The 27,951-nt window shown below is 34.9% G+C and overlaps 1 protein-coding gene across 2 annotated transcripts in view; it reads right to left on the bottom strand.

Moving 5' to 3' along the window:
* The window catches only part of RSBN1L (round spermatid basic protein 1 like), a 57,289-nt gene extending 29,675 nt beyond the window's left edge, over nt 1–27,614 (bottom strand). For both annotated transcript variants that reach the window (XM_032484160.1, XM_032484159.1), the window contains exons 1-2: nt 27,008–27,614; nt 3,448–3,564 (exon numbers count right to left, since the gene is read on the bottom strand). In XM_032484160.1, coding sequence (XP_032340051.1) covers nt 3,448–3,564; nt 27,008–27,578 — 688 coding nt within the window. In that variant the 5' untranslated portion in view covers nt 27,579–27,614. The remainder of the gene's footprint in view (nt 1–3,447; nt 3,565–27,007) is intronic.
* Between the last annotated feature and the right edge of the window lie 337 nt (nt 27,615–27,951).

Consider the following 27,951-nt stretch of genomic DNA (forward strand, 5'->3'; position numbering starts at 1 on the left):
CTATAATAAATCGTAGCTATGTGTACAAATACATGCTGAATCCTGTGAGTCCTCCTAGTGAATCATCAATCTGGGGGCAGTCTTGGGAACCCTCAATGGACACAGGTAAAATATATTCTTTACATTTAAACTAAATCAAGGCACTAGTCTTCACTCGATAGATTTTTTAAGTTTTTTATAACCTCTCACTGGTTTTCTGTCTTGGAATGATGTATGAAATGCAATAGATATATGTGGGAAATTTTTAAATACTTAAGGAAAAAGACCATTTTGAATATTAATGCTCTTCTTTTATACCAGAGCATTTAGAGTACACATTACTCTCAATCTATAATTCTTCTAACAGAGTCTAATGTATCAGAGCTGTAGTTTTTTTTTTTTAAAGGATCCTAGTAAATACCCATACAGAAAGAACACAATTGTTTTCCAAGTAATTTAGACCCTCAAAAAGTATAAAAATGTACGGTTGATGGGAGACCTTCCCACCAAAGATCCACAGACATATGCAAACAGTGGATGCCAGACAGATATATACACATACAGAAGACACAAGCATGCACAGAAAGCCACAATCAGACAGAGACACAAGCAGACACACACAACCAGAAGAAACACTCACACAGAGAAAGGAAAAAACACATACACAAATACAAAAACAACATATGCTGTTAATGGCAAATTATTTTTTAAAATCTTTAAAAATCACAAATTCACTGGATTTAATTTCCACTATTAACCTCAGTATATTTTTAGTGTTAATAAAGGAAAAAATAAAGGTTTCCCAGAAATATTGGATCTGATTTCATATCTAATGTAAAACAAAGTAGTAATTAGCTTAGCTATTTTCAACCTTTGGTCTTTGTGGAACAATTCTGCTTTTTTCACACAGCAATATTTTCACTCTTTCTGTCATTAATTACCTCCTTGTGATCTTTAGTACACTACCAATAACCTTGAACATTGGCTTCTTTTAAACCCCTTTCCACCTGCTCACCACAAACTTCTTTCATATGCTATAATGATAACAGTTACTCTCAAAAATACTACATTTATAACATCTGTGTTCTTACAACTTATCAATAATTGACGTAAAAATGACTGGAACTTGTAAGTATTTCCAGAAAAATTAGTTGGTAGTCATTAGATATAAAAGGATGAGCTAAACAAGCTTATGCTTTAAAGTTATTTGTTCCTTCAAACTGTTTCTAATAAAGCAAATTTCTATTTTATCAATGAAAAATAGCTACAAGATTTGTGCAGTAAACACCTTCTAGCATGGATATAATCGTGTATATACCTCTAGTTATATACTTGACACAGTTTTTCATGAAAACCTGGAGGAACTGAGATTGTGTGAAGAGTTATTAGCACTATTTTAGATATTCAAGTGCCATTGTTAAACAAGCAATGACTGTGTGCCAGTTTCCAACATTAGCATTATCAGAAGGAGAAAATTATAAGGAGAGAATAAAACTTGAAAGCCATAAAGGAAACAGGGATAATAAATAATAGTATACTACTGCCCCTACCAAATTGATTCTCTCATTACGTTAGGACACCAATAACAAAGGATGCCTTTCCTTGATCATAGGCTCACTTGGGAAATGGCCACACAAGCAGAACAAATTGTTCTTGCTGGATAATATCGAGAGCTAGCATTTACTCAGTGCTTACAATAGGACAGGCACTATTTCCCAAATTAACCATGCTTTTATTCATTTAATTCTCCATACCCACTGAGGAGGGGAGATACAGTTTTGTTGTAATTTTTGAATTACAAAAGTTAATCTTTCATACATGTTTACAAGAAAGCTTCATATCCACTTACTAAATCTGTGGGCCAGACACTGTACTTGGCACTTGCCCCATACTTTACTCATTTAATCTTTACAACCCTGTAAGGCAGTAATTAAGTTATTATTTACCTCCATTTTGCAGTAAATACATTTTCCCATGGTGATCCCAGAGGTCATCAATTCATTTCCAAATCTATCTCTTTTTTCCCCTCTATAATCACTAGGTTTCAGTTTAGGTCAGCTCAGAATACTTCCTAAGTTTTTCATTTACTTCAAAGTCAAGGCTGTTATTGCATATTCCTAGAAAATCCTCATTTTTTAGCCTATTAAAATTTTTTCTTACATATGTAATCTCTAGATTCACATATTCCACATTAATGGTATGTTAGGAGTCTAACTCTCAACCAAGTGACAGGAATTTACATCCGTGTACATTCAAATAGATAAGAAAATGACCATCTGACTAAACCAATAAAAAACGACAACTTGAATAAACCAAAAGGGCAAAGTTAAGAAAACATTTCAAGCATGAAATCATTTGCTGCTGCACAGCACTAGTGTGGTTATATTCAATTCCTGCCTCAAAGGCTTACAATCTAATTAGGCAACACAGATAAAGCACACTGGCAAAAGAAATAGAACAAAACAACAAAGAGCATTAATCAGCCATCAACTTAAGATCTGACATGTTTCTTCAAGGTCAAAAGAATTTTATAGAAAATAAAGTTTCAATAAGCAGAAAATAAAGTTTAAATAAAGTGTCACCAAAGTACATCTGGAAGCATGACAAAAAATGAAATGAAAATATCTAATACTCTACCTTAAATAATATAAATTAACCAGTTATTTCATTACACAAGAAGTGCTATGGCCTTTTGTCTTACGTAGATATAAAAGCTTATTAATACATAAACTCAATATAAAACTAATCAAAGTCAATGTGTTCTGATACAAAAACTGTTAACTTGGGGCAGCTAAGGAATCTGCTAGCTGTCTAGCAACCAAATGACTACTTTCTTCACACCTTGCTATCTGAGTGAATTTGAAACTGTCCCTCCTTTTACCACAAATTCTCTATGGAAAAGTTCAGATTTATTGATAGAATTTGTGTTATTACCTAACTATCTACTCTATGTATAAACAACAACTAAAAATAGCTATAACAGCAGAGAAAACGCAGGAAACAAAAAGAGGATATTCTTAAGCATGCAAGAAACATACGGTAAAACAGTACACCTTATTTAGCTCAGAGTTAAACACTACCTCTAAATCCCAGACTATGATACAGTGATTATCATCAAATATTTTTAAGATCACTTCCTCCACCAGGCGCATCATGCTAAAAACTGCTTTAGCCTTTTATTTTAGAATATCTAAATATGGATAAAGTCTGGTAATGCAAAAACAGAATTATATACTGAATAATTACCTTTACTACTTTTTAATAAGTCACTAAATAAATATACTAAAGACACATTACTATACAGATTAGAAAATCCCACTATTATATTTACTTTTTGTATCCTGACCATAAATGTTTATTCTCAGCAAAATTCAGCACCAAATAACATTTCTTACTTTAATCACTAAGCCAGTAAGTATACTGAACAATATAATATAGTACAATTAAAATCACTAAATATAAACTTACTTTTCAGTAAAATCTTTACTTCTCCATTTTCTTTCTTGATCTCATTCACTACTTTATGCTTCTTTTTATCTCTCTCCTTATCTTTATCTCTCTCTTTAATTTTGTCCTTGATTTTATCTGAAAGACAAAATAAAGGAAATATTTTAAACTATTTTACAACTTCATTTTTGTTCATGAACTACAGTGCAACTACTAGAATTATAATACATCAAGAAAATCGGAATGAGAAACAAACTCTTTCTCTAAGGTTTTAGGAAGTATTTCTAAATTTCCTTTCATATTTGAACATAGAATACTTAATAAATACATCATAAGCTATCAAAATACATCATTACACATTTCATTCTAAAGATCATCCTTCACTTACTTCATGTCAACCACAATACTAGACTAATTTCAAATCACTTAAAATAATTGGCTAACTTCAATGGAGAGAGTAAACTACAGCACAAAACATATGAGTTTTGAAGTCAGGCATATCTGGATTGGTTAACGTAACACTGGAAAAATCACTGTTTCCTACTATGTAAAATGATGGTTGGTATCTTCCACATAGGTTACTATAAGGACTAAATGACTACCCACAGCTTTGTATACATAAGACGAGGTGATAGTTCCCTGACCCTTGCGCCTTTTAAAAAAGATGACTGCTCTAGTTCGCTGGTGATATTATGATACTAAAATAAAGGGTACAGGAAGTCTAAGAATCATTGATTTGCAGTATAAAAATTCAAACTCTGCATTTATAAAATTATTTGATGTCCTATTAATTGTTGTTTGCTCAATCAAGCTCTTATGCACCCAGCAAAATACAAGATGTAGAGGAGAATTTTAAAATACTGAGGTAGTCCTTGTCCTCAAAAAGCTTACTATTGATTACAAAGCTATGATGGAAGTAGACAAAAAGCTGCAAAATATCCTGTAATGAAACACCCAAGATTATGTAACACATAACACATATACATACTGCATAATTTCTTAAAATTCTTCCTTAATTTTCTTTATTTAAATAATACCTCAAATTCAGGTCTCAATCAGCAAATGATTAGATTACTGTCTAGATCAGCACTGTCAAATATACAGATGTATAATGCTTACCATATACGTAAATTTAAATTTTCTAGTAATCATATTAGAAACAAAAGGAAACAAGTAAAATTAATTTTAATAATATATTCTATTTAACCAATATTTAACCAATATACCTAAAACATAATTTCAACATGGAACCAATATTTTAAAAATTATTAGAGATATTTTACATTCTTTTTTACATAAAAAGATTTCAAAATTCAGTGTGTATTTTACATTTATGCCACATTTCAATTCAAGGTAGCTCAACTTTATTCAATAGCTACATGAGACTAGGGGCTACCATACTGAACAACTCTCTAAACTACTTGAATAGATAATTCTTAAAAAATTAAATCCATGTACTTAAAAGGCATTTTTAAAACTTAGTTATTAACTTAAAAATACAAATTCAAATAAAATATTTTCACCTATCAAACAGACAAAATACTTTTTTTAAAGTGATAATACTCTAGAGCAAATGAGAGCAAAACTGATGGACAAGCAAACCAAAATAGGGATTCACTGACTTAACTATGCATTGCTCAGTACAAGAAAAAGGTTAAGAATACAGAGGTGAGTAAGATAGATAAGGTCCTCATGTATAACTTACTTTAAAATTCTAGAATACATGAAGCTGTTCTTACATTTCAGATTATTCTCAAAGTTCTTTTTGATGTTTTAAAGTCCTTAAAATGGCATAGACTGTCATCCAGCCAGAAAATGTTAGTCCAAATAGCTGGAGCTTAGACACATAAGTTACTTTTCTCTAAGTAACCACACATTTTAAAATGATTTATATATCATTTAAAGCCACAACTGAAGAAAACAGTCATCTGAAATGTCTCCACATTTCTTTTCCCAATTATTCTTATTAATCTTATTAACCTAAAAGTGTTGTAGGACCCAATTTTATACTTCATTTATAAATACATTTATTTATAGATTATATACAGATTTTTTTAGAGCAGTTTAAGGTTCACAGCAAAATTAAACAGAAGGCACAGAGATTGCTCATATATACTACCTACCCCTCTACATATCACAATTTTTAAAAATTTTTAATTAATAGACACACATTCAGAAAACAGACTGAAAGCTAACAGTGCAAATTATTAAAAGCCATTATTTTAAAGTGGCAACGGGTTTCTAAGTTTCTGCAATAGGAGCATATTAGTTTTGTAATACAAGAAAAGGAGTTTTGGAATATGCTTTCAAGTATGATATCAAATAGTTCTAGTAAAAATAAGTTGAAGGTGTGAAGTTATTATATGAAAAACACCTATAGGAACAAAAACAATGGCAGAGCCAAGACAATAAGAGTAATTGACAACATAACTGCAGTTACCTCCTACCCTACACTCAAAACCTTCAAAGCAAAGGAAGTGAAAACACATCAGCCTATATATACGCAGTAGGAAAGCATTTTTGTGGCACTACTGCTGCCCCAACATACACACCTGTCTCAGTCTTTCAACTTACCTTCACCCTTTCTAGAATTTTTTGCTTCTTGTCGGAGAATATCCCTTTTTTAAAATCCAACTTTAAAAGCCTCCATTAAATTTTCTGTAATCATGTTACACATAATATAAAAATGTTGTGTTACATGTTTACATGTTACAGGTAAACATGTCATAGCTAGGAGAAAGTGGTGCGCCTACAAGCTCAAAAGATGTAGGTTCAAGTTTAAACTCTGCAACCTTGATAACAAACTTTCAGATCTCCAGTTTCAGCTGTAAAATGGAGTTTATGTAAAGGTTAAATAGGGAACACATACAAAAACATCTTATAAAGATATACTTTATGAATGTAGACTATTATTACCTATTTCTATCTATATAGAAAACTGAGCCGTAAGAAACATTTTGGGCCACAAGAATTCAGAACACCACTGTCTATAAAACATCAAGTCTGCTGCTAACATACTGTAATGCATTCATATTTACAAAAGCCACTTCTAGGTCCTTTTACAAAAAAAAACGACTCCCTGGCATCAAGTTTACTCTAATACGTTGTTCTTTTAACAATTCCCATTCCTAGTTTTTATTCCTTCTAGTGACCAAGAATTTGTATAGTTTTATACTTCATGGTTTACCCTAAGGCTTGGAAAGAATTTCTAGCTCACCTTTCCATCATAATTCTTAGAATAAAGCAAAGAATTATTCCACCATAAGAACAAGAAATTAATGTTTTTCTGTTTTGAAAAGTCCAACTTAACATAAGGATAAATTTTATTTTAAAATATAAAGGGGGATAAGGGACAGAGGGAACACAGATACAAACAGACCCATGGTACAGTCTGAATCTAAAGAGGCAAAAGAAATTTAAGAAGGGAGGAAAGCAGAAGGAGTAAGTCATCAACTTTTAACATACTATAAATTATGTATGTGGAAAAACACACATGGGCCAAAAATACACCTTATATGTATAAGTTATGATATAGAAAAGAGGGGGATGGTATGGCTCAAGCGGTATAGCGCATGCTTAGCATGCACAAGGCCCTGGGTTTAATCCCCAGTACCCCATCTAAAAATAAATAAATAAACCTAATTACCCCTTTGCAAAAAAAAAAAAAAAAAGGTATAGAAAACAAAGTTGATTAAAATAATTTCTAACACAATATAATTGGGATTTTCAAACATATGGTCAATTTATGATTTAGCAGTATATGTCACATACGCATCAATGTAACAAGTATTGCATTCACCCAATACATTTCTATTAAGCACTTACGTGCAAAAGATAAAAATGAACAATAGTGCTGCACTAAAAAAATCTTACAACTGACAAGGTATCAATTGATTCTTATAAGTACTACTTTGGAAATCAGTTCTTAAATAACATACTCATTGTTTTTCATCTGATTTTAATAAAACTCCCTAGTCTCCATGAGTATTAATGTTATTATAATAATGTAGGGATGAAAATAAACACACACATATAAACATTAAAAAGATTTTTATTTAAAAAATACACTACATATTCTTTTCTCTGTGTGTGTAGATAAATGCACAGAAAAAGCTCTGGAAGGACAGACACAAACACCTAAATAGGTTTTTCTCCTTCCTGGGGAAGGAACAAGGGGAGCTCTTGGTTCTCATCTCATGTACTTCTATAATCATTTTAAATTTCTGCAATAGAAAAGGATTTCTACTTACGTATTGCTTTTATAAGTTAGTTGTTAGCGTAAATCTCCTCCCTGAAAGAATTGATAATTATTTTCAAACATTAAGAAAGAATTAGGATCACTTAAGGAATATTAGGAAGAAAGCATTAAGACAAAAAACACTCCAAAATAAAACACTGAAGTAAATACTATAAACTAATAAACACACAGATAATCTTAGTGTTTCCAAAGTCCTCCCTTCATTAAAACTATTCAAATCCATTTCTATCACATTTTACACACACTACCTCAAGATTGTGCTGCAATAAAAAAAAAAGAAAAGAAAAGAAATAAAAACAAAAATATATTCGGGGGGAGGGTACAGTTCAGTGGTAGAGTGCATGCTTAGCATGCACGAGGTCCTGGGTTCTATCTCCAGGGCTTCCATCAAAAAAAATAAATAAACCTAATTACCCCCACCAAATAAATAAACAAACAAACAAACAAAAGAAAAGGAGAAAACATAACAAAATTATATATGTATTCTGAATATGTATACATACATACATAATTTGTTAGATTTAATAGCTTTCGAGAAAAAGATAGAAATCCCATATAATACTGGCTTCTTAAACCACAGACTCTGGTATAAAGAAGGATCTCCATACAGGGTCATTAGTTTTTTGTTTTTTGTTTGTTTGTTTGTTTGTTTGTTTTTAATACAGGTGTCATAAATACCACACTGGCGGTTCTTAAGAAATGTTGGTAGAATCTCAAGCTAAACCTTTCAGCCACAATACATTCTTGTAGCACAAACTTCAAATAGGCTTCATGTAATCACAGTTCCACCTGCTTTGTATGTGTGCCATAATTTGCACTGCAATAAATGTAATCCATGAAACCCACTTGTCTGAGCAACAACACTGATCTCCCCTATTACCCTTCCCCAACCAGGAATAAGTATAGCTGGAAATAGATTTGAGAACAAGCAGGAAGCAGGAGAAAAAGAAATGATACAGAATTTAAGTGGGGAGGCAGCAAGGAAAGTAAATTACAAAAATGACTAAGAACATAAACAGCAAAAGATGAAGGATACAGTAAAATGAGAAAGGACTGCACATACGGTGAATGGGGAAAGAAGACACTTGGCACACCTCTTTCCCAACAAAGCTAATCAAGACCACTGAATCCAACGTCTTCTCAGCCCTTTTTTCTCCATCCTTACTGCAACAGAAATTGTTGACCTTCTCCTCAAAATTTCTCCCTGAGTTTCAGTGAAATGGGCACTATCATATACTCAGTAACTCACAATCTATCATCCAAAACCTGCCCATTCCTCTAGGATCTGTCCTACGCATGCTTCTCTCCTTTCTCTATATTTCATCAAAAAATGAAATCCTACAATTTAAACTATAACCTTCCCCACACTAATCTCATAACCAAACCCATCTACCAAGCTCCAGGCCTTCATCTCCATAAGAAATATTTAACAAAATATTATTCTCTTCTCATATAAATAAGGTTCAAGCTCTCCCTTTAATTCTTTTTATGTTTATGGCACAATATCCTCCAACATCGAAATTCAAAAAATTCTCAAAAGACTTTATAATACTTACTTCTTCCATTACCCCCTAACATTAAGTCACCTGATCAGTTCAGTCTATTTCTCCATTAAAATATGTCTATCTTCCTTTCCCTTCCCATAGCTACCACCATCATTAACTCATTACCTTCTGAAAGTGATCTTCCTACCTAGAGTTTCTTTCCTTTACACCAATCCACTAAGCATACAGTGACCAAAAAATATTCCTTAAAAGTAGTTTATCATGTCACTCTTCACCCCACCAAAAAAAAGAAAGAAAATTCCCATAGTATGCCATTCAAGAATCTTCAGAGTCAAGACTCACCTTATCTTTTAATAATTTCTTCTACCACTCAACCACATGTGTATATACACAGGACTCTAGATTGTTTGATTCACTATTACTCAAATGCCTTACTCCAATATTTCTGCTAATATCATTTAGCCAGAATGCCTTTGCCCATCCCAACTCAGCCTACCAAAATCCTACACACCCTGCAAGATCTAGCTGAAATTCAGCTTCTTTCATTAAGCACTCCTAGATCCCTACGACTAGAAATGATCATGCCTCTCTCTTTTAGGATTTGAATTGATTGTAGAGAGCTGCTCCATCTGCTCCACTGGAGTATAAACTTTTTGTAGTTATCATATCTTACTCATCTTTGCTAACTTCTACAGAACCCAGAATAGTGTTTTGCACATAAATGATATTCAGTATGAATGAAGTCTCCACAGTGCAAAAGAAGAAAATGGCTAAAGTAAATAGAAACAAATCACTAGTGATAAGCATCTAAAGGGTCAGTAGTCACAGAGGAAAAAAAAGGCAATATGCAGAAAAAGTAAGAAACAAAGTGAGTAACAATACAAGTTTGCTTACACTGCAGCTAATTATCTATCCAATTAAATTTTAAACACTCTAAAAGCAAGAAATATAAACAGCTTTTCTCTTTGCATTCCCTCCACAGGCCAAGTGTATAGCAGACAGTAAATGCTTTTGAATCCACAAAAGAAAGAAGTAGAGGACAGAGTAAAGAAATCATGATGTAATATAAGTAAATAAATTCTTTTATACGACTCTAGAAATAAACAGAATATAGGGGATATACAACAAGAGAAGAATAAGACAGTGCCAGAGTGGGGCAGTTGTCAGAAAAGTTTCCAGAGAATTCATTTTTCATAGGAACAACTTAGAGGTCTCACCTACTCTCTACTCTTCTCATTTTACAGAGGAAAAAGTTGGGGCCGAGAGCATTTAAATGATTTTTTCAAAAAAATAAAAAATAAAAATTAAAAATTAAAAAAAAAAAAAAAAGATTTCCCCAGGAATAGACATTAAGTGGCAGGACTAGAACAACTCGTAACCAGGCCCTCTAGTTTCTAGTTAAAAGCTCTTATACCACATATTAGGAAAGAAAACCAATAAATATAAAGAGAATTATTTGAACCACAAATGTTTTATGGTAATCAAAATAAGAGATAGTTCCTAACTTATAACCTGCACATATGTAGATATAATTATATGATAGGGGAAGAAATAATGTGTAAACAAGCAACAGAAAGTTGGAAGGAAAGGAAGGAAAAAACCCTTCCTTCTTAATTAAGGGATGGCTGAGATTTGACAGGCATGAGGCAAATGGTAGTTAGAACAGTTGACTCCTCTTCCTTCAGAGTTGTTTACACGTCCATATTGACGGAACCGCTGAAAGGGGGAACTGCCCTTCAGGACGTAACTGTAAAAACTGATACATGTTAAGAACCCTGACATTTGAAAGACTTGTGCAGAATGAGCCAACTGAGAACACAAGTACTTGTGAACCGCTGAACAAGGGAGAGCTGTTGGGCTTCTGCTGCTTGAACTTGTATCATCAGGGGCTACACTAACCAATCTCTGAAGACCCCTTTTTTTCTAGTATTCCTTGACTTCATGTTTCTGTTTTTTTTAAGAAAGGGGAAATATTTAGTATAATGACTCATACAGTAACAATATCCTATGTTTTATACAGTAATGCAAAAAATGTTTCTACCTTAAGATATTAAGAGGAAGTTCAAACTATACAATTCTTACCTCTGTTACTATTCAAGAATAAGCAGGTTGCTTTGGCTAACCTATTAGAGAAACTCAGAAACTTTAAATATATTGTAATACAGTAATCTCCCCTTATCCTTGGGGGATGTGTTCCAAAACCCCTACCAGATGCCTGTAATCACAAATAGTACTGAACCTTATATACACTATGTTCTTCCCATACATACATACATACATACCTATGATAAAGTTTAATTTATAAATTAGGCAATGCAAGAGAATATTCAAATTGCCAGCATCACTACTCTTATGCTCTGGAGCCATTAATAAGTAAAACAAGGGTGACTTGAACACAAGCACTGTGATACTGCAACAGTAGCCCTGATAACTGAGATGGCTGCTAAGTGACTAATGGGTGGGTAGCTCATGCAGTGTGTGGATACGCTGGACAAAGGCATGATTCATTACCTGGGAGGGATGAAGCAGAATAGTGCAAGATTTCATCATGCTACTTAGAACAACACACAATTTAAAACTTACAAATTGTTTATTTCTGAAATTTTCCATTTAATATTTTCAAGTGGTGGTTGACTAAAAGTAACTGAAACCACAGAAAATGGAACTTTGGATGGGGTGATCTTCTGTACAGTGGAAATAGCTCAGGCTTTGTAGTTGGACATATTTAGGTTCAAATTTCAGCTCTACCATCAACTGACCAACTGACACAACTTTGTTGAGCCTCAGCATTCTCATCTGTCAATGATAACAGCACATAATATTAGGGGTTTTTTTTCCCCCAAGAATTAAAGGCAGTGGGGGAGGGTATAGCTCAAGTGGTAGAGTGCATGCTAGCAAGCATGAGGTCCTGGGTTCAATTCCCAGTACCTCCTCTAAGAATAAATAAATAAGTAAACCTAATTACCCCCTTCAACCAAAAAGAAAAAAAAAGGATTAAAAAAAAAGAATTAAAGGCAACATGTACATTATTTCCAATACTATGCCCAGTATATTTAAGGCACTTGATAAATGTAGCTATTATCATTAAATACAAATAGTAGAATTTTATTAAGAAAGCATCTAGTAACAAGCATATTTTGACAAAACAGTATAGCAGCAGTAGTCCCCAAAACACCAAAAGAAGAGTAATAGAAAAACAAAAATAAATACATATGTACCTACATGAAAGCCAAGCCAGACATGACATGGAAAAGTGGTTTGGGTTCCCTCTCCTGCCACAACGAAAAATTTCAGGTCAGGTTTTCTTCACTTGACTTACCAGGAAAAATGTGCCTTTAAAGCAGAAGTACAATTACTTCTTCTTTTTTCAGTATTTTGTAAAACCAAGATATGAAGTAGTGAGACATTATACTTGGTATCTAGGTTATAGAATTAAATCCCTGTAGTGAATAAATGTTATACTATAGCTATTATATAAAATATGACACAAAAAACCTGGGACATTCTAGACCTCTTAAGTCAACATTATACAGTTATATTATTTAATTAAAATTATACTCTAAAATGCAACAGTAAATCATATAGTTCTTCCTGATCAATGTAACAACACATGTGGGAGCAAATGCTCTTGTAATATACTCCTAATTATATTTTTTCATACAACCAATTAAGGTTCTAAATTTTTAAAAGTTACATATTTAGCTAAAATCACTAAATAGCTCTCTTATAGGTGCTTTATCTATTACAGTTTAATGTAGAAAATGCCCTAAATAAAATTTTACAAAACAAATATATCAAGTACTAATTATTAGGGCCTAATAAGTGTACAGGGAGGAACTGTTTCAGACTTCCAAAGCTAGGTTAGAAGAAGCCTTGCTGCTTCTACCCAGGTCTCTTGGAGTCCTGGGCTGCTATGTAAGAAATTCTACTATCCTGATGAGAAGGAGATCACGCGAAAAGGCCTTGAGACAACAAGACAGAGAGGGGTCCAGCTTGTCATCCCTGACAAGGAAACAACAAGCATGTGAGTAAAGTCATCTTGGACTCACCAGATAAGACTAGCTACCAAAGGAACACCACTGAGCAACCCTGGTTAGCTCCATGTGAAGAAGACTCGCCTAGCCAATTCTGCTAAATTCCTGACCTACAAAATCATCAATAAAGAAGTTGGGGTAAGTTATATATGTATAAGACATCCGCTGACTTCAGAGAAATGTTAAAACAGAATCTGTCTCATAAAACACAACGATACTTTAAAATCTCAGATGAAGGGAATAGAATAAAGATGCTTACAATAAATAATGTCAAAGCTATAAAGAGAATCAACATCTTGAAATTATTTCCTGCCTTAGAATCTGTGATACCACATAGCTCAGTTCTCCTATGTAGTTCCCATAAATGTTACACCTCATATAATGCTCTCTCTGCCTACAACTTCTTAATCTCTTTATTGAAATTCTACCATACTATCCTCCAAAGTTTCTTTCAAATATCCCCTCCTCCCTCCTGCATCTCTTCTCCCTTTCTTAGTATCTACCTGTCCCCAATCCCACCAGTACCACCACTACTTTCCATTTGTCTTGTGGTATTTAACTTACTTCACTAAATATTATAATTACTTTTTGTAGTACCCAGCTAGACTGTTTAAGCTACTTGAAGGCAAGGACTACATATTATTGGTTACTTCTGTCACAACCTATCACAGCGTCTAGGTACTAAAAGTGTTAAGTTGAACAGTTACGCTCTGCTAATGGAGATCTCAGATTTTAAAGACAAACACAATGCTTGAAGCACAACAAAAAAATCACTTCCTGAACATTACAAAGTATCTTACTGTAATTCAATCTGTTTCTGATTATAAATAATTGATAACCTTTCACTGTTATAAAATTATATACCCAATTATCAGGTACATGTAGAAAAAAAACAAGCTTCCTTAGTTACCAGTAATAATCTGGAAAAAAACTCCAAAATAAAACAAATACAAGAAAACTCATAATCTGTATTAAATATCAATAAATTTTATGGAGATGTGAAAGAACAGGTAAAAATATACACATACAACTTTTAAATATAAAAATAATTCTGTAACAATTACAATTTGCCCCTAATTTAGTCAATATATTTAATTAAAATTAAAATCCCCAAGGGATTGGGGGAAGGAGTGTACTTTACAAAATAATTCTCAAGTTAATCAAAAAAGAAAAATAAGAGTAAGGGAATCTTGATCCAAGCCTCACATACAAAAATTTTCAAAATGCATCACAGGCCTAAATGGAAAACCTAAAACTATAAAGTATCTAAAATAAAACATAAGAGAAAACCTGTATAATTTTGGGTTAGGCAAAGCTCCCTTAGTTAAGATATCAAAAGCATGAACCATAAAAGAAATAAATTAAAAAATAAACCTCATCAAAATTAAAATTTTCTACTGCGAAAAAGTGTCAAGGACGATATTTAGAAAATGAAGCGCCACAGAACTGGAGAATACATTTGCAAAAATGTATATCTCATAAGGAATCTGTTCACAGAATACGTAGAGAACTTCCACAACTTATTAAGAAAACACACAATAATACACAATTCAGACACTGCACAAAAGAGGTAGGAATGAAAAACAAGCACATGAAAAGATGTTCAACATCACCAGTCATTACGGAATTGCAAATTAAAACAACAGTGAAATACTACTATATATCCAATATGGCTAAAATTTGGTAAACTGACAATATTAAAGGGCTAGTGGGAATCAAAAATGGCAAAGCCACGTTAGAAGTTTTTGACAGTTTCTTATGAAGTTGAACATCCAGCAGTTCTACTTCTAGGTATTTACTGAAGAGAAATGAAAACATATATCCATCCCAAGATTTGTATGTGAATGTTTGCAGCAGGTGTATTTGCAATTATCAGAAACTAGAAACAGTCCAATTGTCTATCAACTGGCAAATGCAAAAACAGGTTGTGGTATCTCCATGCAATAAACTACTACTCAGAAATAAAAAGAAATGAACTGATTAATGTAACATCTCAAAAGCAACATGCTTAGTGAAAGAAGGCAAATACTAAAAAGTCAGATATTTCAACTTATATGACATTTTGGAAAAGGCAAAACTATTGGGACATAAAACAAATCACCCCCAGACTGGAGGTACTGGGAGAGCACTAAGTGGCAAGAGGGACCTTTTTGATTTTAGTAGTAAGCTGGCATTCTACATCTGTGTGGAAAGGAAAAACTATTCAATAAGTGGTATTAAAAACTAATTTTGGAACAAAATTAATTATGATTCCTACCTAATTTTATTTCTCAATAAATTCCATACACAGCAAGGATTTCCAATTACAATACCATTACAGATTTTGTAGGGGTAACGGTATAGCTCAAGTGGAAAAGCACATGCTTAGCATGCACTACGTCCTGGGTTCAATACTCAGTACCTACTCTAAACATAAATAAATAAGCCTAATTATCTCCCCCCAACAAAAAACCCTCAGATTTTGTAAACAAGATCAGATTAAAAACATAAAACACCCTTTTTGTACAATGTAGTAATAAATTTAATTTTTTGAGGTTAGAATATATAAAATAGCAATTCTGATAATTCAAGATCAGTCGAACATAATTCAATTAGTGTTATCAACACAGTTCATTTTCTGTCTAGTTCTCATGCCATTAATATTTGCCTCTTGGGCTCACTTGACAACTTACCCATTGTCCATGAGCTGCTGTTAGTCAATTTCTTATCCCATTATCATCTTTCTGCCATTTTCACATTTGAAATATCTGCCAAAATTATCCTGAACAACAATCATCTTCTTAGAGGGCACAAAGGGCTGAAATGTAGTACAACTCATTCATTTCCCAAATAGTTATCAAGTTCCCAGAGGTTGAGGGCCTGACCTGAAACAAGATCACTCCAGAGAGCTTACGGTCTAGTGAAGACGACAACTGAACATGTGATTAAAGTGAAGAAAGTCAGGACAGAAGTGCAAAATGATGTGGGAAGAGACAGCAAGGGGACCTAACCTAGTCCAGAGAGTAGCAAATACGTCCCTTTCAAGTTGAGTCCTAAAAGATGAGTAAGCTCAGGGTAGGAGAAGTGTGGACCTAGGGATGGAGGAAAAAGTCCGATGGAGAAAGTTCTAGGCAGCAAGGAGCACTGAGGAGAAGCTGAAGAGTTAAACAAGGATATGATCATTCAGAACCCTAGAGGACATTTTAAGGAATTTGAACACCATCTCATAAACAGAAAAATGACATGATGAAATATGCATTTAGCTCTCTATCACTTAGGCTATAGAATGAAGAATGAATTGAAAGATCATAGATCTGAAGTAGAGAGCCCAATAAGGAAGCAGTTATACAATAATTTAGGCTAGAGATAATTAGCCTTCAACTAAGACTAACAGAAAGGAAGGAGTAAAAGTAGCCCAATGTGAAAGATAAAGGCGAGAAGTGAAAAGACCTGGCTACAGGTTTGATAGACATAAGGTGTAGAATCCAATTTTCAAGCTTGAGCACTGGGACAAGGAACATACATACACAGCAAGACAAATGTGAGTAAGGAAGACTGCATTTTCAACATATCATTCTTACAGTTCTACAGAACATCTACTAGTGGATAAATGAAGGAGGCATTTGAATATATGGATCTAAAACTCTGGGTTAAGCTAAAATCTGAAGAATGCTAACGAACAAACACTAGATAACTAACATGGTGATTGGCAAAGCCAGAGAGAAGATTACTGTAAAAGGGTCCAAAACTAAGCCAAATGCTGCTGTAGCAGCGATAAGGAAAATGGCAGGGGAAGCCAAAACGGGAAGGACAAATGGAATGTAAATTGTTAAACTGTTAATCAGAGTAAAGGGTGAAGGATCATGACTAATTCTTGGGGGTTTTTGAGACCTTTTAAAGGCTGTAAACAGCTGGTTACCTAAGAACTAAAGATCTGAGATTATTTGCTCCTCATGGAAAAACAAAACAAAACAAAAAACCAGCACTGTATGCCACTGTAAGGAGACTTTTAAAAGGATCTCCTCCACACAGACATACTAAAGCACACGTTAACTGACGAGAATCTCCTACACATACAACAACATTTTTAAACCTTGCCCATAAATTCACTACTAATTTGAGTTGCATCTGACAATAGAATTCTAATAAAGTACCTGCCCGCATTTCAAACTCACATCCATCTTTTTTAACCAATTATTCTACAGGCCTATCCACATATTTTCAGTAATATGCTTATTCTATCCATCTGACACCATAAGATAACATATAAATCCTCCTTTCTTGCTGTATATGTTTGAAAACCATGATGCCATATCATATATTCCCAAAATATTTTCCTTTTCATATACAGGAGTACCAATCGTTTTATCACTAAAATCAGTTTATTTTACTACTACAGTAGTCTCCAATATCTCTCTAATTTTTCTCAGCCAATCTATCCTATTCAATGCTACCAAGTTAATATTCCTAAAATACCAATGTGAATATATTATCACCCTACTAAAAAACTGCTGTACTGTTGCCCATATAATGAAGTCTGAACTCCTTACCCTAACAAATAGAAGGCAGATTATGGCAGACTTTCAACTGCCGTGCAAGTCCTATCTTCGAACTTCGTGCGAAATCAATCCCAGTCACATGGTTCTACTCACAGACCACTGAACATGCCAGCATACTTCTGTCTTTACTATCTTGCTCACACCATCCTTCCTGCCTAACAAGCCTGTCTCCACCATCTCTATTTACATAAATCCTAATTTTCCATCAAAGCCTAGTTTCATTTATTTGGCAAACTACTTCACAGTGCAAGGTACAATTCTGGATGAAAGAAATTTAAAGATATTAACACAGTCTGCACAGTAGTGCGAACTAGAGCTCTGAAGTCACACTGTCTAAAGATCTGAAAACTTGATTTACTACTTATTCTATATTCTTCAGCAAGTTACTTATTCCGAGCTTCCATAAAGCACTCACAAAAGGCTAATATCTAACTAAACTTTGAAGAAGCTATGAAAATTAAAGAAAAATCCGTATCACGTTCTGAGTATAGTTCTGCAAATGTTAACCCTTGATGTTATTGTTATTATTGTTGTTTTCTGCCCTCAAGCTAAGTATTCTTGCATCAGCTTGTGGCCCATCTCAAAAATGCCTGACAGAATTTACTGATTCTGACATTTTTGTTATCCTCAAAGGAGAAAACTGAAAAATGGTGAAGAGTTATTCCCTTAAGATACAAAGTTCATCAGTGATTTAGCCAGAAAATCCAGGACACCTGCTTTCCAGAATACTGCTCCACATGTCAAACCAGTGAAAGTTGCTCTGAATTAAGTAATATCTAAAGAAAATGTATATATTCTTTCTATAAAAAAAAGCTAACATAAGTAGCTACTTAAATTTGCAATGCAAAGAAGACAGATAAAATTAATTTAATAAAAAAATATTATTTTCTTCAAATCAGAGTGCAAAGCAAAGATCATAAAATGACTAAAATGCCTGCTCCGAAGGAACTGATAAAAGTCTAATTAAACGGTAATCCATACAGCTATACAGTTAATTTATATTAGCCAACAGAGGACATTATGGAATAGAGATTATAATTTTGAAACATATATAGTATTTAACACACTACATGACTGTATAGTTACTATGTTAAAAAAAATTTGACAGGGGCCTTATATTTTTGGTTCATGTTACCAGTTATTGTAATAGATCACCAATTACAGTATCAAGACTACTATAATCAATCTTTAACTAGAAGCATTCTGTTAAGTAGCTTTCCAAAATTCAAACTATTGTGAAGTAAGAATTCAAGAAAAGTGTTTACCATAAGATTTTAGTCATACCAATGAATTTATAGTATTTACTTTGGTACCCAACATCAAAAAAGAGTACTAAATTTTAATCTAGATATAAGAGTAGCAATTTATTTTGAATTCCTCACCCACAAAACTAATCCATTTTTTATTTAGACATGGTTTGGCATCATTCTTTTAACCCCAATGAAATGGGTTACTCAAGCAGGGATCAATAATTAATACTAAAGTCATCAGGTAAAAGATAGTTGGGAAATTAGGTATTCACAAAATATTACCCTACAAATTATGAACTAAAGGCAAAAAGAAGATGAACTATTACAATGGTGACAATAGTCACCTCAGCCAGTGATCAAATGTAGTATGATTACTAATGACACACTCTGAATATTATATGCCTCCTGATGGGATGTAACATGAAGTACACCTATGAAATATTCTTACTGAAACTATTTAATCTGAATTTAATCAAGCCTTTACACATAACTTTCAGTTTATAAGAAATACAGAGGATCAAACAAAATACAACCACAATAAAACAACTGCTTAAAAATCATGAATATAGAAAAATCTGTAAGATACAGGTATTTTAAACTGTTATCTTTAAAATGTCAGTGTCCTATTAAACAGGAAAAAGTAAGCAGGACACTTCTAGATTAAACAAAACTAAACAAATATAATGAGTTTCAGTACAGTGGGGGAATTGGGGGGAACTGGAAGAACGTGTATATATACTGGCTATATAATTAGTTTCTTTATTGTTCTATTATTATGGTTACATAATTAGGAATATGAAGGCTGAAATAGTTAAGAACAAGTGTCAGGATGCCTACAATTTTCTTTCAAATGATTCAGTACATATATATAATAAAATATTAACAGTTGTTGAACCTGGAAGGAAAATCTATGCAGGACCACTGTATTATTCTTTCAACTTTTCTTTATCTTTAAAATTTTTTATAATAAAAAGTTAGGAAAAAAGAAATAAATTGAAAAAATTTTAAGTGCATCTTTACTATCTTCTTCCTGTTTATCACAGTCTAAAGGGAAAAAATTAAGTTAACTGTAGCACTGTGTAGTTAGTCTCAGACCCTGGCAGAGATGGGATTGATCCAAATTCTTTACACATTAGCTATGCAACTCTGAGCAAGCTAGAAAAAACTCGGAGTTTAATCTAAAAATATTAAGATAACACCATGGCACATGGGAAGCACTCAAAAAAACGCCTTTTCTTTATTCCACCAAACCCCAAAATTTTATTTCCTATGCTGATGTGGCTGAATGCACACTGATTTTGCAAGTATCTGCTTCAATCAGCTGTTATAGGGGCTTGTCTGCTTACTTAGATCTTTTATTTTTTTGATACTACAGAGTTAACCTAACCCTTGGACACTGCTGCTGAGAATGTAAAATGATACAACCACTACAGAAAATAGTTACAGAAAAAGTATGGCAGCTCCTCAAAAAAATTAAAAATAAAATTACCATATGATCCAGCAATTTTACTTCTGAGTACATACCCAAAAGAACCGAAAGAAGGGACTTAAATGGATATGTACACCCATGTTCACAGCAGTATTATTCACAATAACCAAAAGGTAGAAGAACCCAAGTGTCCATCAAGGGATGAATGGATAAACAAAGTGTAGTATACATATATAATGGATTATCCAGTCTTAAAAAAGAAATTCTGACACATGCTGCAATATGGATGAACTTTGAAGACATCATGCTAAATGAAATAAGCCTGTCACAAAAGGATAAATACTTCATGATTCTACTCTTATGAGGTACTCAGGGTAGTCAGATTCATAGACAGAAAGTAGAATGGTGGTTGGCTGGGGCTGGGGAGGGAAGTGGGGGAGGAAAAGGGGAGTTACTCTGTAATGGGTATAGAGTTTCAGTTTGAAAAGATGACAAAAGTTCTGAAGATGGATGGTGGTGACAGTTGCACAACAAAGTGAATTCTCTTTAATGCTAATAAACTATATACTTTAAAAATGGCTAAAATGGCAAATTTTATGTTATGTGTATCTTGTTATAATTTTTAAATGATTTTTTAAAAAGAGTTAACCTAAAAAATATACAAGCACACCTATTCCAGGCGATATGCCAAGCTGCTCATGATAGTTTGGGAGTGGAAGAGAATTTCACTCTTTAAAGTTTAACAATATACATATGTGTTGCTGAAATTTGATAAGCATTGTTTTATAATGAAAAAAACTCAATCTCAGTTATCTGAGGGTGAAATGATATATGTTAAGAATATGCTTTAAAATACTAGAGCAAAAACCAAAAATAAGTAGAGGAGAGGAAATGAAACGTGAACTGTACAGTGCTGATAATTGTTGAAGCAGGATGGTGGGTAGACCCAGAAGTCATTATACTTTTCTGGTTTCTTTTGTAATTAAAATTTTTCATGATAAAAAGTTAAGAATTTTCATCTACAACTCAAGAAAAAATAATACATACAACACAAAGTTTAACATATCTTCAGAAATAAAAATGTTTTAAGTTATAAAAAAATTAGTTGGTAAGAATGTAATTTTATTATGAATTCTCCTTAATCACATGCACAAAAAGATTTTATATGTCACAATATTCATAATTTTTTTACTCACACAAGTTAGGATCATTCTTTCAATATCCTATTTTAAGTAGTTTATCCATAATTTGAAACTAATTCATTTGAGGATGGTGAAAAATTAATGGCATTTACTACAATAACTGTAAACCTCTGAAGTATAAACTTTGTTCAACAAGTTAGTATGGTTCATAATAATGCACACCAAAAATTCTCAGAAACCAGGATACCAATGAGAAAACTATACAGGTTATACCTATCCATGAATTCAGTGAATTGAAATGCCTTCAATGTGTTGTTTAAGAAAGAAAGGTTAGGAACTAATATCCCTATAAATGCCTACAATATGCCAGGGTCACGTAATTCTAACAAACACTATGAAAAAGGTATCCCTATAATAACAGATGAACATAAGCTCAAAAAGGTTAAGTGACTTCACCAGTGTCACACAAATAGGAACAAATCAAAGACTAAAATTTAAGATCTCTTCTTGAAAAGCCAAAAAAAGAAAAAAAAAGAAATAGAAACATAAATTCCACCTTTAATTTAACTAGGAGATACTGTAACTATAACCTGAAATACAGCTTGTAAACACAGAAAGCTGATGGTGGAATGGTAAATGACCTGGCATAATGAAAGAAGATCGCTACAGAAAGATATAATGACAAACAATCCTTATTTACTCTGCAGTACCCCCGAAAGGCTTAGAAACTGGAGGCACTGGGAGAAGCAAGATGGCAGAATCACAGCGCTCTCTGCCGCCCCTACCCACAGCCCTATGCCAACCCCACACTCTTAAGGGAATGAGACATATTCAGCAAGACTGAATCAGAGTGGCTCCTGGCTCAGGGGCAACCCACACAGTAAAAGGAAGAAGTGAAGTGTTGGTTTGAAAACAAGGAGACTAAGTGAAAATTTATAAATTGAATGGTGAGACTTGTAGCTTTCTTCCCCCACTCAGCACTAGAAGCCTACCAACTAAACTCATTACTTCTGCCAATCCACTCCTCTCTCCATTATTCCACTTATGCAGATAAATGGAAAAATGAAGGACCATTATTTAAAAGAACTGAAAGCCTTCTTACCCACCACCCAGAGAAAAGAAAGAAAGATAAAAACAAAGGACTGCATTAGTCACTAAGCCATGCTCATGCATGCACAGTGAGCTTTCAAAAAGCTTTGGAACATACTCTTGAATATGAAGGAACTGCTAAGGATGACACAGATCTGAAGAAAGCCTTCCAAAAAATTAATAGACCAAAACAACAACAGACAAAAAAAAAAAGTTAGAGGAATCAAAAACAATGCAAGGCACAGAAGAACATATCAAAGAAACTATAATTAATATCCTTGAAGATTATAACAGAAGATGCTATGTCCATGAAAAAGTAACAAGATGCTACAACATACAAACAGAGAAGAGTTCATGAAACCATTTTTTTTTAAGAAAGCTGAAATGTTAAAATTCCATGAAAGGGTTGAAATCTCACAGATAGAACCAAAGATAGCTTTTTGGAGATCAAATTTCTCAAAATCAACATTGGAAGACAGGCAATAATTTAATAACAATAATAATCCTCCAAAGTTTTGAGGGAAAATGATTTCCAATACAGAAATCTCTCAAAAGCCCAACGGTTAAGTGTGAGGATAAAAATAAAACCCTCAAAAACATATCACTCACGCATTCTTTCATAGTTATAGTAGAGAAACCAAAATGAAGGAATAAACCAAAAGGAAGACATGGGATCCAGGAAAAAAGGGACTCAACAAAAGTAAAAGAAATTCCCAGAATGTCCCAAGATGACAGTTTTGCAGCATAAACCTAAAGAGAAAACAATCCAGACTAAAGCAGGAAGGACAGCCACAGAAGAGATGACTATAGGAACAAATGGAACTGATAAGTTTATCTGACAGATTTGACCATGTGGAAAATTGCACTGAGAAGCATTTTACAGTCGCTGGAGGGTATAAGAAGACTGGTAGAGAAAACTAAGCAAATGAAAAAATAAGGCATGAAAAACAAAACGTTACACAAGAAAGTGAAATCATAGTAGAACTATTATCTCAGCAGTGACAGATATTTGTCATAATGATGAAAACTCTGAATATGAATTTAATCTAAAACTGTGAAATAACAATAGTAGAAAGATGGGGGAAAGCCTAGTTGGAAAAATCTTTGAACACCTACGCCTTTAAAATCACTGACATTTATATATCTCAAACTGTTCAATTCTAAGAAAAGCCTCTATTTTTTATGAGAGTTAAATTCTTTAACTACACTTCCAAGGCAAAAATTCAGTGAAATATTCTAGTTTTGTCTTAGAATACTTCACAAGGTCATTCTAAGGAAATAAGTTAATAAACGTAAAGCCAAAATACTAACAAAAACTAGAAGATCTATACAAGTTTTATAGGTCAGTGAAATCAGTTAAGGCAACTTACTATCTAAAAATGTTTGTTCACTTGTTTGCTGTAATTCTAAATGTTAGATACGTTCAGCACATGTCCACTTTTACCTTCTGCATTTACCAGTTAATAATTTATTCAGTCTTCAAGGAAAATGGGCTGTGAACTCTTCAGTAGATTACCTCTTATGCACCAAAATCTGGTTATCTTATAGTTTTAAAAATCTAAAATGTTTTGAGCCTTTTCTTTTTACAAAAAATAAATTTAACTTCTATTTGATGACTCAGGCTATCATACAAAGCCAGCTTTAGCACTATGACTAGATGGCCTCAGAGGTTTTAGGTGTGTAAGGCATCAGCCCTAATACCAAGTGGGCCTAGACTGGTATGCCTTTATTATTCTCCTGTTCATCAGATCTGTCAATGATTCTTCCTCTTCCTGGACTGACCCACCTTTTGATTTGTTATGAGGCTAAAAAAAAAAAAAAAATCATCATGCTTCTGACTCAAATAACATTTACCAAATGCCCTGTCTTTCATACACACACTTTCATTTAATTCAAATAATTTATGAGAATGGTAGCTTATGTAAAAATTTAGCAGTTCTAACTAAAGACTTAAAAAAAGACCCTACTACAAATAAATACAGGTGCTTAATTGCTTAATGGAGTTTGGGGGCTGGATCTTTTGGATTTTTTGTTGATTTATTTATTTTTTGAGGGAAGGATCTATTTTCCTTGCTTTGGTGTTTTTATAGCTAATTTCCAGTTCTGGTTAAGACTAGTCAATCAGTGAGCTATGGGTTAATTGTGGGAGTCACTGAACCATTCTACATGCTATCCTATGAAGTATCCAACTTAGAGCAACACCAGAAAGAGTTATATACCTAAAAGAGCACTTGGTCAGTCATCCATTCACTAAGATTTTCACAAAAAGCCCCCGAAATGAGAATTGCATTGCAAATTCGGACTTTTATATTTGCAGTTGCATCTATACTGAATGCATGTATATAATCTTGCTATTTTAACACTACTGTTGCTTAAAAATCTCCTTAGTTGAGTAAAACAATGTCAATTCAGTTAAATCTGACCTTTAGAAGGATATGAGTATTTCCAAAATTAAGAGGGAAAGATTTTCACCATTAAATTTGCCACCAAGACACTGAAAAGCAATCCTTCTCTTTGATTTTTAGTTTTCCCTGAATAAAATAGCAGCATTCATATTAAAAAATAAAAAATAAAACAAAGAAAAGAGAAGAAAATCTTACCATACTGTTACTATCTAGTCACTACTCAAAAAAACTTACATCAATCATGGAAAAACATTTTAATGCAAAAGCTATCAGTGCATATGTTAAGGCTTAATGATGTCAGCTGCAGCCTTCAAAAGGAGGGTTCTAAATGTAATTTAAAAGACTAGAAAACTTTCTCTTTAACAGCCATTTCACTTTAAATATCATTAATGTGCTCCATATTTTGAGTTAGAATTGTTAAAGAAGGCTTATTTATTTTCAGCCATTCCAATACATCAACAGTGTTATATCCAACTCACTTCCTCATTCAAAGGACTTTAGAGAGCAAATATACTGTTTACACATCACAAGTAAGACTGATACTGAGCTGCAAATGCAGACTTACAGGCACTTTCAACGTTTAAATGTAAACATTCAAAAAAAATACCTTTAAAATACCTGACTAAAAGTGGTATAAATTTCATCCTCAAAACCACTTTCCTAGAAACAACACTCCAAAGCTGAGATCTTCTTTACCTTGTGCCAGAGTACCTGATGGCTGTGCTCAGATGTCAAAGCTTTGCTACAGGCGAAATATCAAAGTTAACACTGTTGCTACATACTCGTGTGCAACATTTTTTAAAATTGTGAAAACAGCTATTCTACTTCAAACATACAGAGAATTTTTCATGATCTAAGCTACCATTATATCAACAACATTAAAACTGCTTGACATTTCATGTTTCCTAAAATACAAAAAATACTTTGATACACTGTATCAACGCACATTATAATAAAGATCATTATCTGCTTTAAGCTTTTGCTCACATAAAGATCTAATTTTCAACCAGTCTCCATATTGTACCACTGCCAAATCACAGTGTATCAACAGCTAAAAAGGTAGGACCATCTGTTTTAAAGAAACTTTCTGAAAATTACACGACTAGCCTACATTTTAAAAGAAAACCGTCTAACCGTGTCCGAAAAGGACGCTTAAGAATTTGCCTCTCTCTGATGCTGAAACATTTTGCAGCAAGTACTTGGTCTGGCCAAAAAAAAAAAAAAAAAAAAAAAAAGTCAATGCTCCTGATTTTATCATATGCTGCATGAAAAGAAGAACATGGCTGCAAATTCTTTCTGCGGGGTGGTATTTCAAACAGGACCACTCAAAACACTTTAGAATACGCAGCCGAGAGGAGGGTGGAAGGAGGGTACCTTATGAAACAGCACACTCCGGGCCCTGCACGCTACCTCATTTCCCTAATAGGGATGAAATGCTCAGGCCTCTGGTAGCTTCCAGCTGACGCCAATGTTCTCCACACCCCCTTTTTTGACAGAATTTTCTGGCGTTGGAGCCTGTGTCACAAATATAAATTCCGTGATCACGTCTAAACGGTCTAATAATCAGTCATCTTTTACAGGACCAAACCCTTCCCGATCCCATTCCCTCCCATCTCCCTCCTTGGCCAAACACCCCTAGGCGGGTCCTCCCGACCGAATTCTACAAATCCTGCAGCGCATTAACTGGGAGGCAGAAACGATATAGAAAATAAGAGTATGGGCCATTTCTTTTCGCTGCGACCGAAATTACAGGCTCCATTTCCTGTCCCCGTGGGGACTGCAAAATCGCCTGCGGAGAACGGAACGCCCCCCGCCCTCTACAGGCTGGCGCATGCGGCCCCGGCGCGCCCCCTGCCCAGGCCCCGCTGGTGTAAGGGGGTGGCGGGGACCCCAGGCACCCTCCCCTCCCCCCTCTCGGCACCGGCACCCACCTCGCGGCAGTGGCTTCATCTCCCCGTTCTCCTCGCGGGCAGCCCCGCTGGCCTCGCCCGCCCCACCGAGGCCGTGCCTCCTCCGTTCCTTCTCTCGCTTCTCCTTGGGTCTGCGCGGCTTGGCGGTGGCCGAGGCGGCGGCGGCCGGCAGCAGGAGCTGGTGAGGCTGAGCGTGCAGCAGCGTAGGAGGCACCAGCAGTTTGCGCGGCACCGACTGGGACGAGGAAGCAGAGGCTGGGGAGGGGACGGCCGTGCCGGCGGAAAAAGAGAAACTGCTCCGAGCAGAGGACGGGGAGGGGGTAGCAGACAGAGCGGCGAAGCTCCAAGACGCGGGGCTGCCATAGCTCTGAGGCGAAGGTGCCGCCGGCGACTGCAGCTGTCTGCTGTTCCCGCCGCTGCCTCCTTCTCCGTTCAGTCTCCGCGGCGCCTTCTTCTCCTCAGTCCGGATCTTCTTGGCGGACAGAGGTGCCGGCGGGTCCCGGGAAGGGGGATGCAGCTTGCCAAACGGTTCTTTCTCCGACACGACGGTGGAGGCGGCGGCGCCGTGCATTGGGCTTGGCGGTTCCGCCATTTTGCGCTCCTGTTGTATTTACTCTCCTCCGCTCGCGACGCGGGGCAGGGGCGGGCTCTCCGCTGGGGGCGGGGGAGAGGCAGAACGGCCCGGCCACCGGCCAGGCCCTCCATTGGGCGAGTCACTCTGAGAGATCCCTCTAAGAACCAATCAAAGGTGCGAGTCTCGAGCCGTAGTGGATAGGGAGGCTGGCCTAGCGTGCTAGTTTTGGAGGTCACAGCTGCGCGGGGCGCGGCTAGTGAGCGAGCGAGCTGTGAGAGGAGGGTCTTCCAGTGGTCGCTACCGTGAGCTCTGGTGCGACCCGTGGGTGTCCGAGAAGAATCCCACTCCAGACCCCAAAATCTGCCCCGGCCCAGGTCTGCCTCGATGACTT

This window comes from Camelus ferus, chromosome 7 (genome assembly GCF_009834535.1).
Source record: "Camelus ferus isolate YT-003-E chromosome 7, BCGSAC_Cfer_1.0, whole genome shotgun sequence".
Lineage (NCBI taxonomy): Eukaryota > Metazoa > Chordata > Mammalia > Artiodactyla > Camelidae > Camelus > Camelus ferus.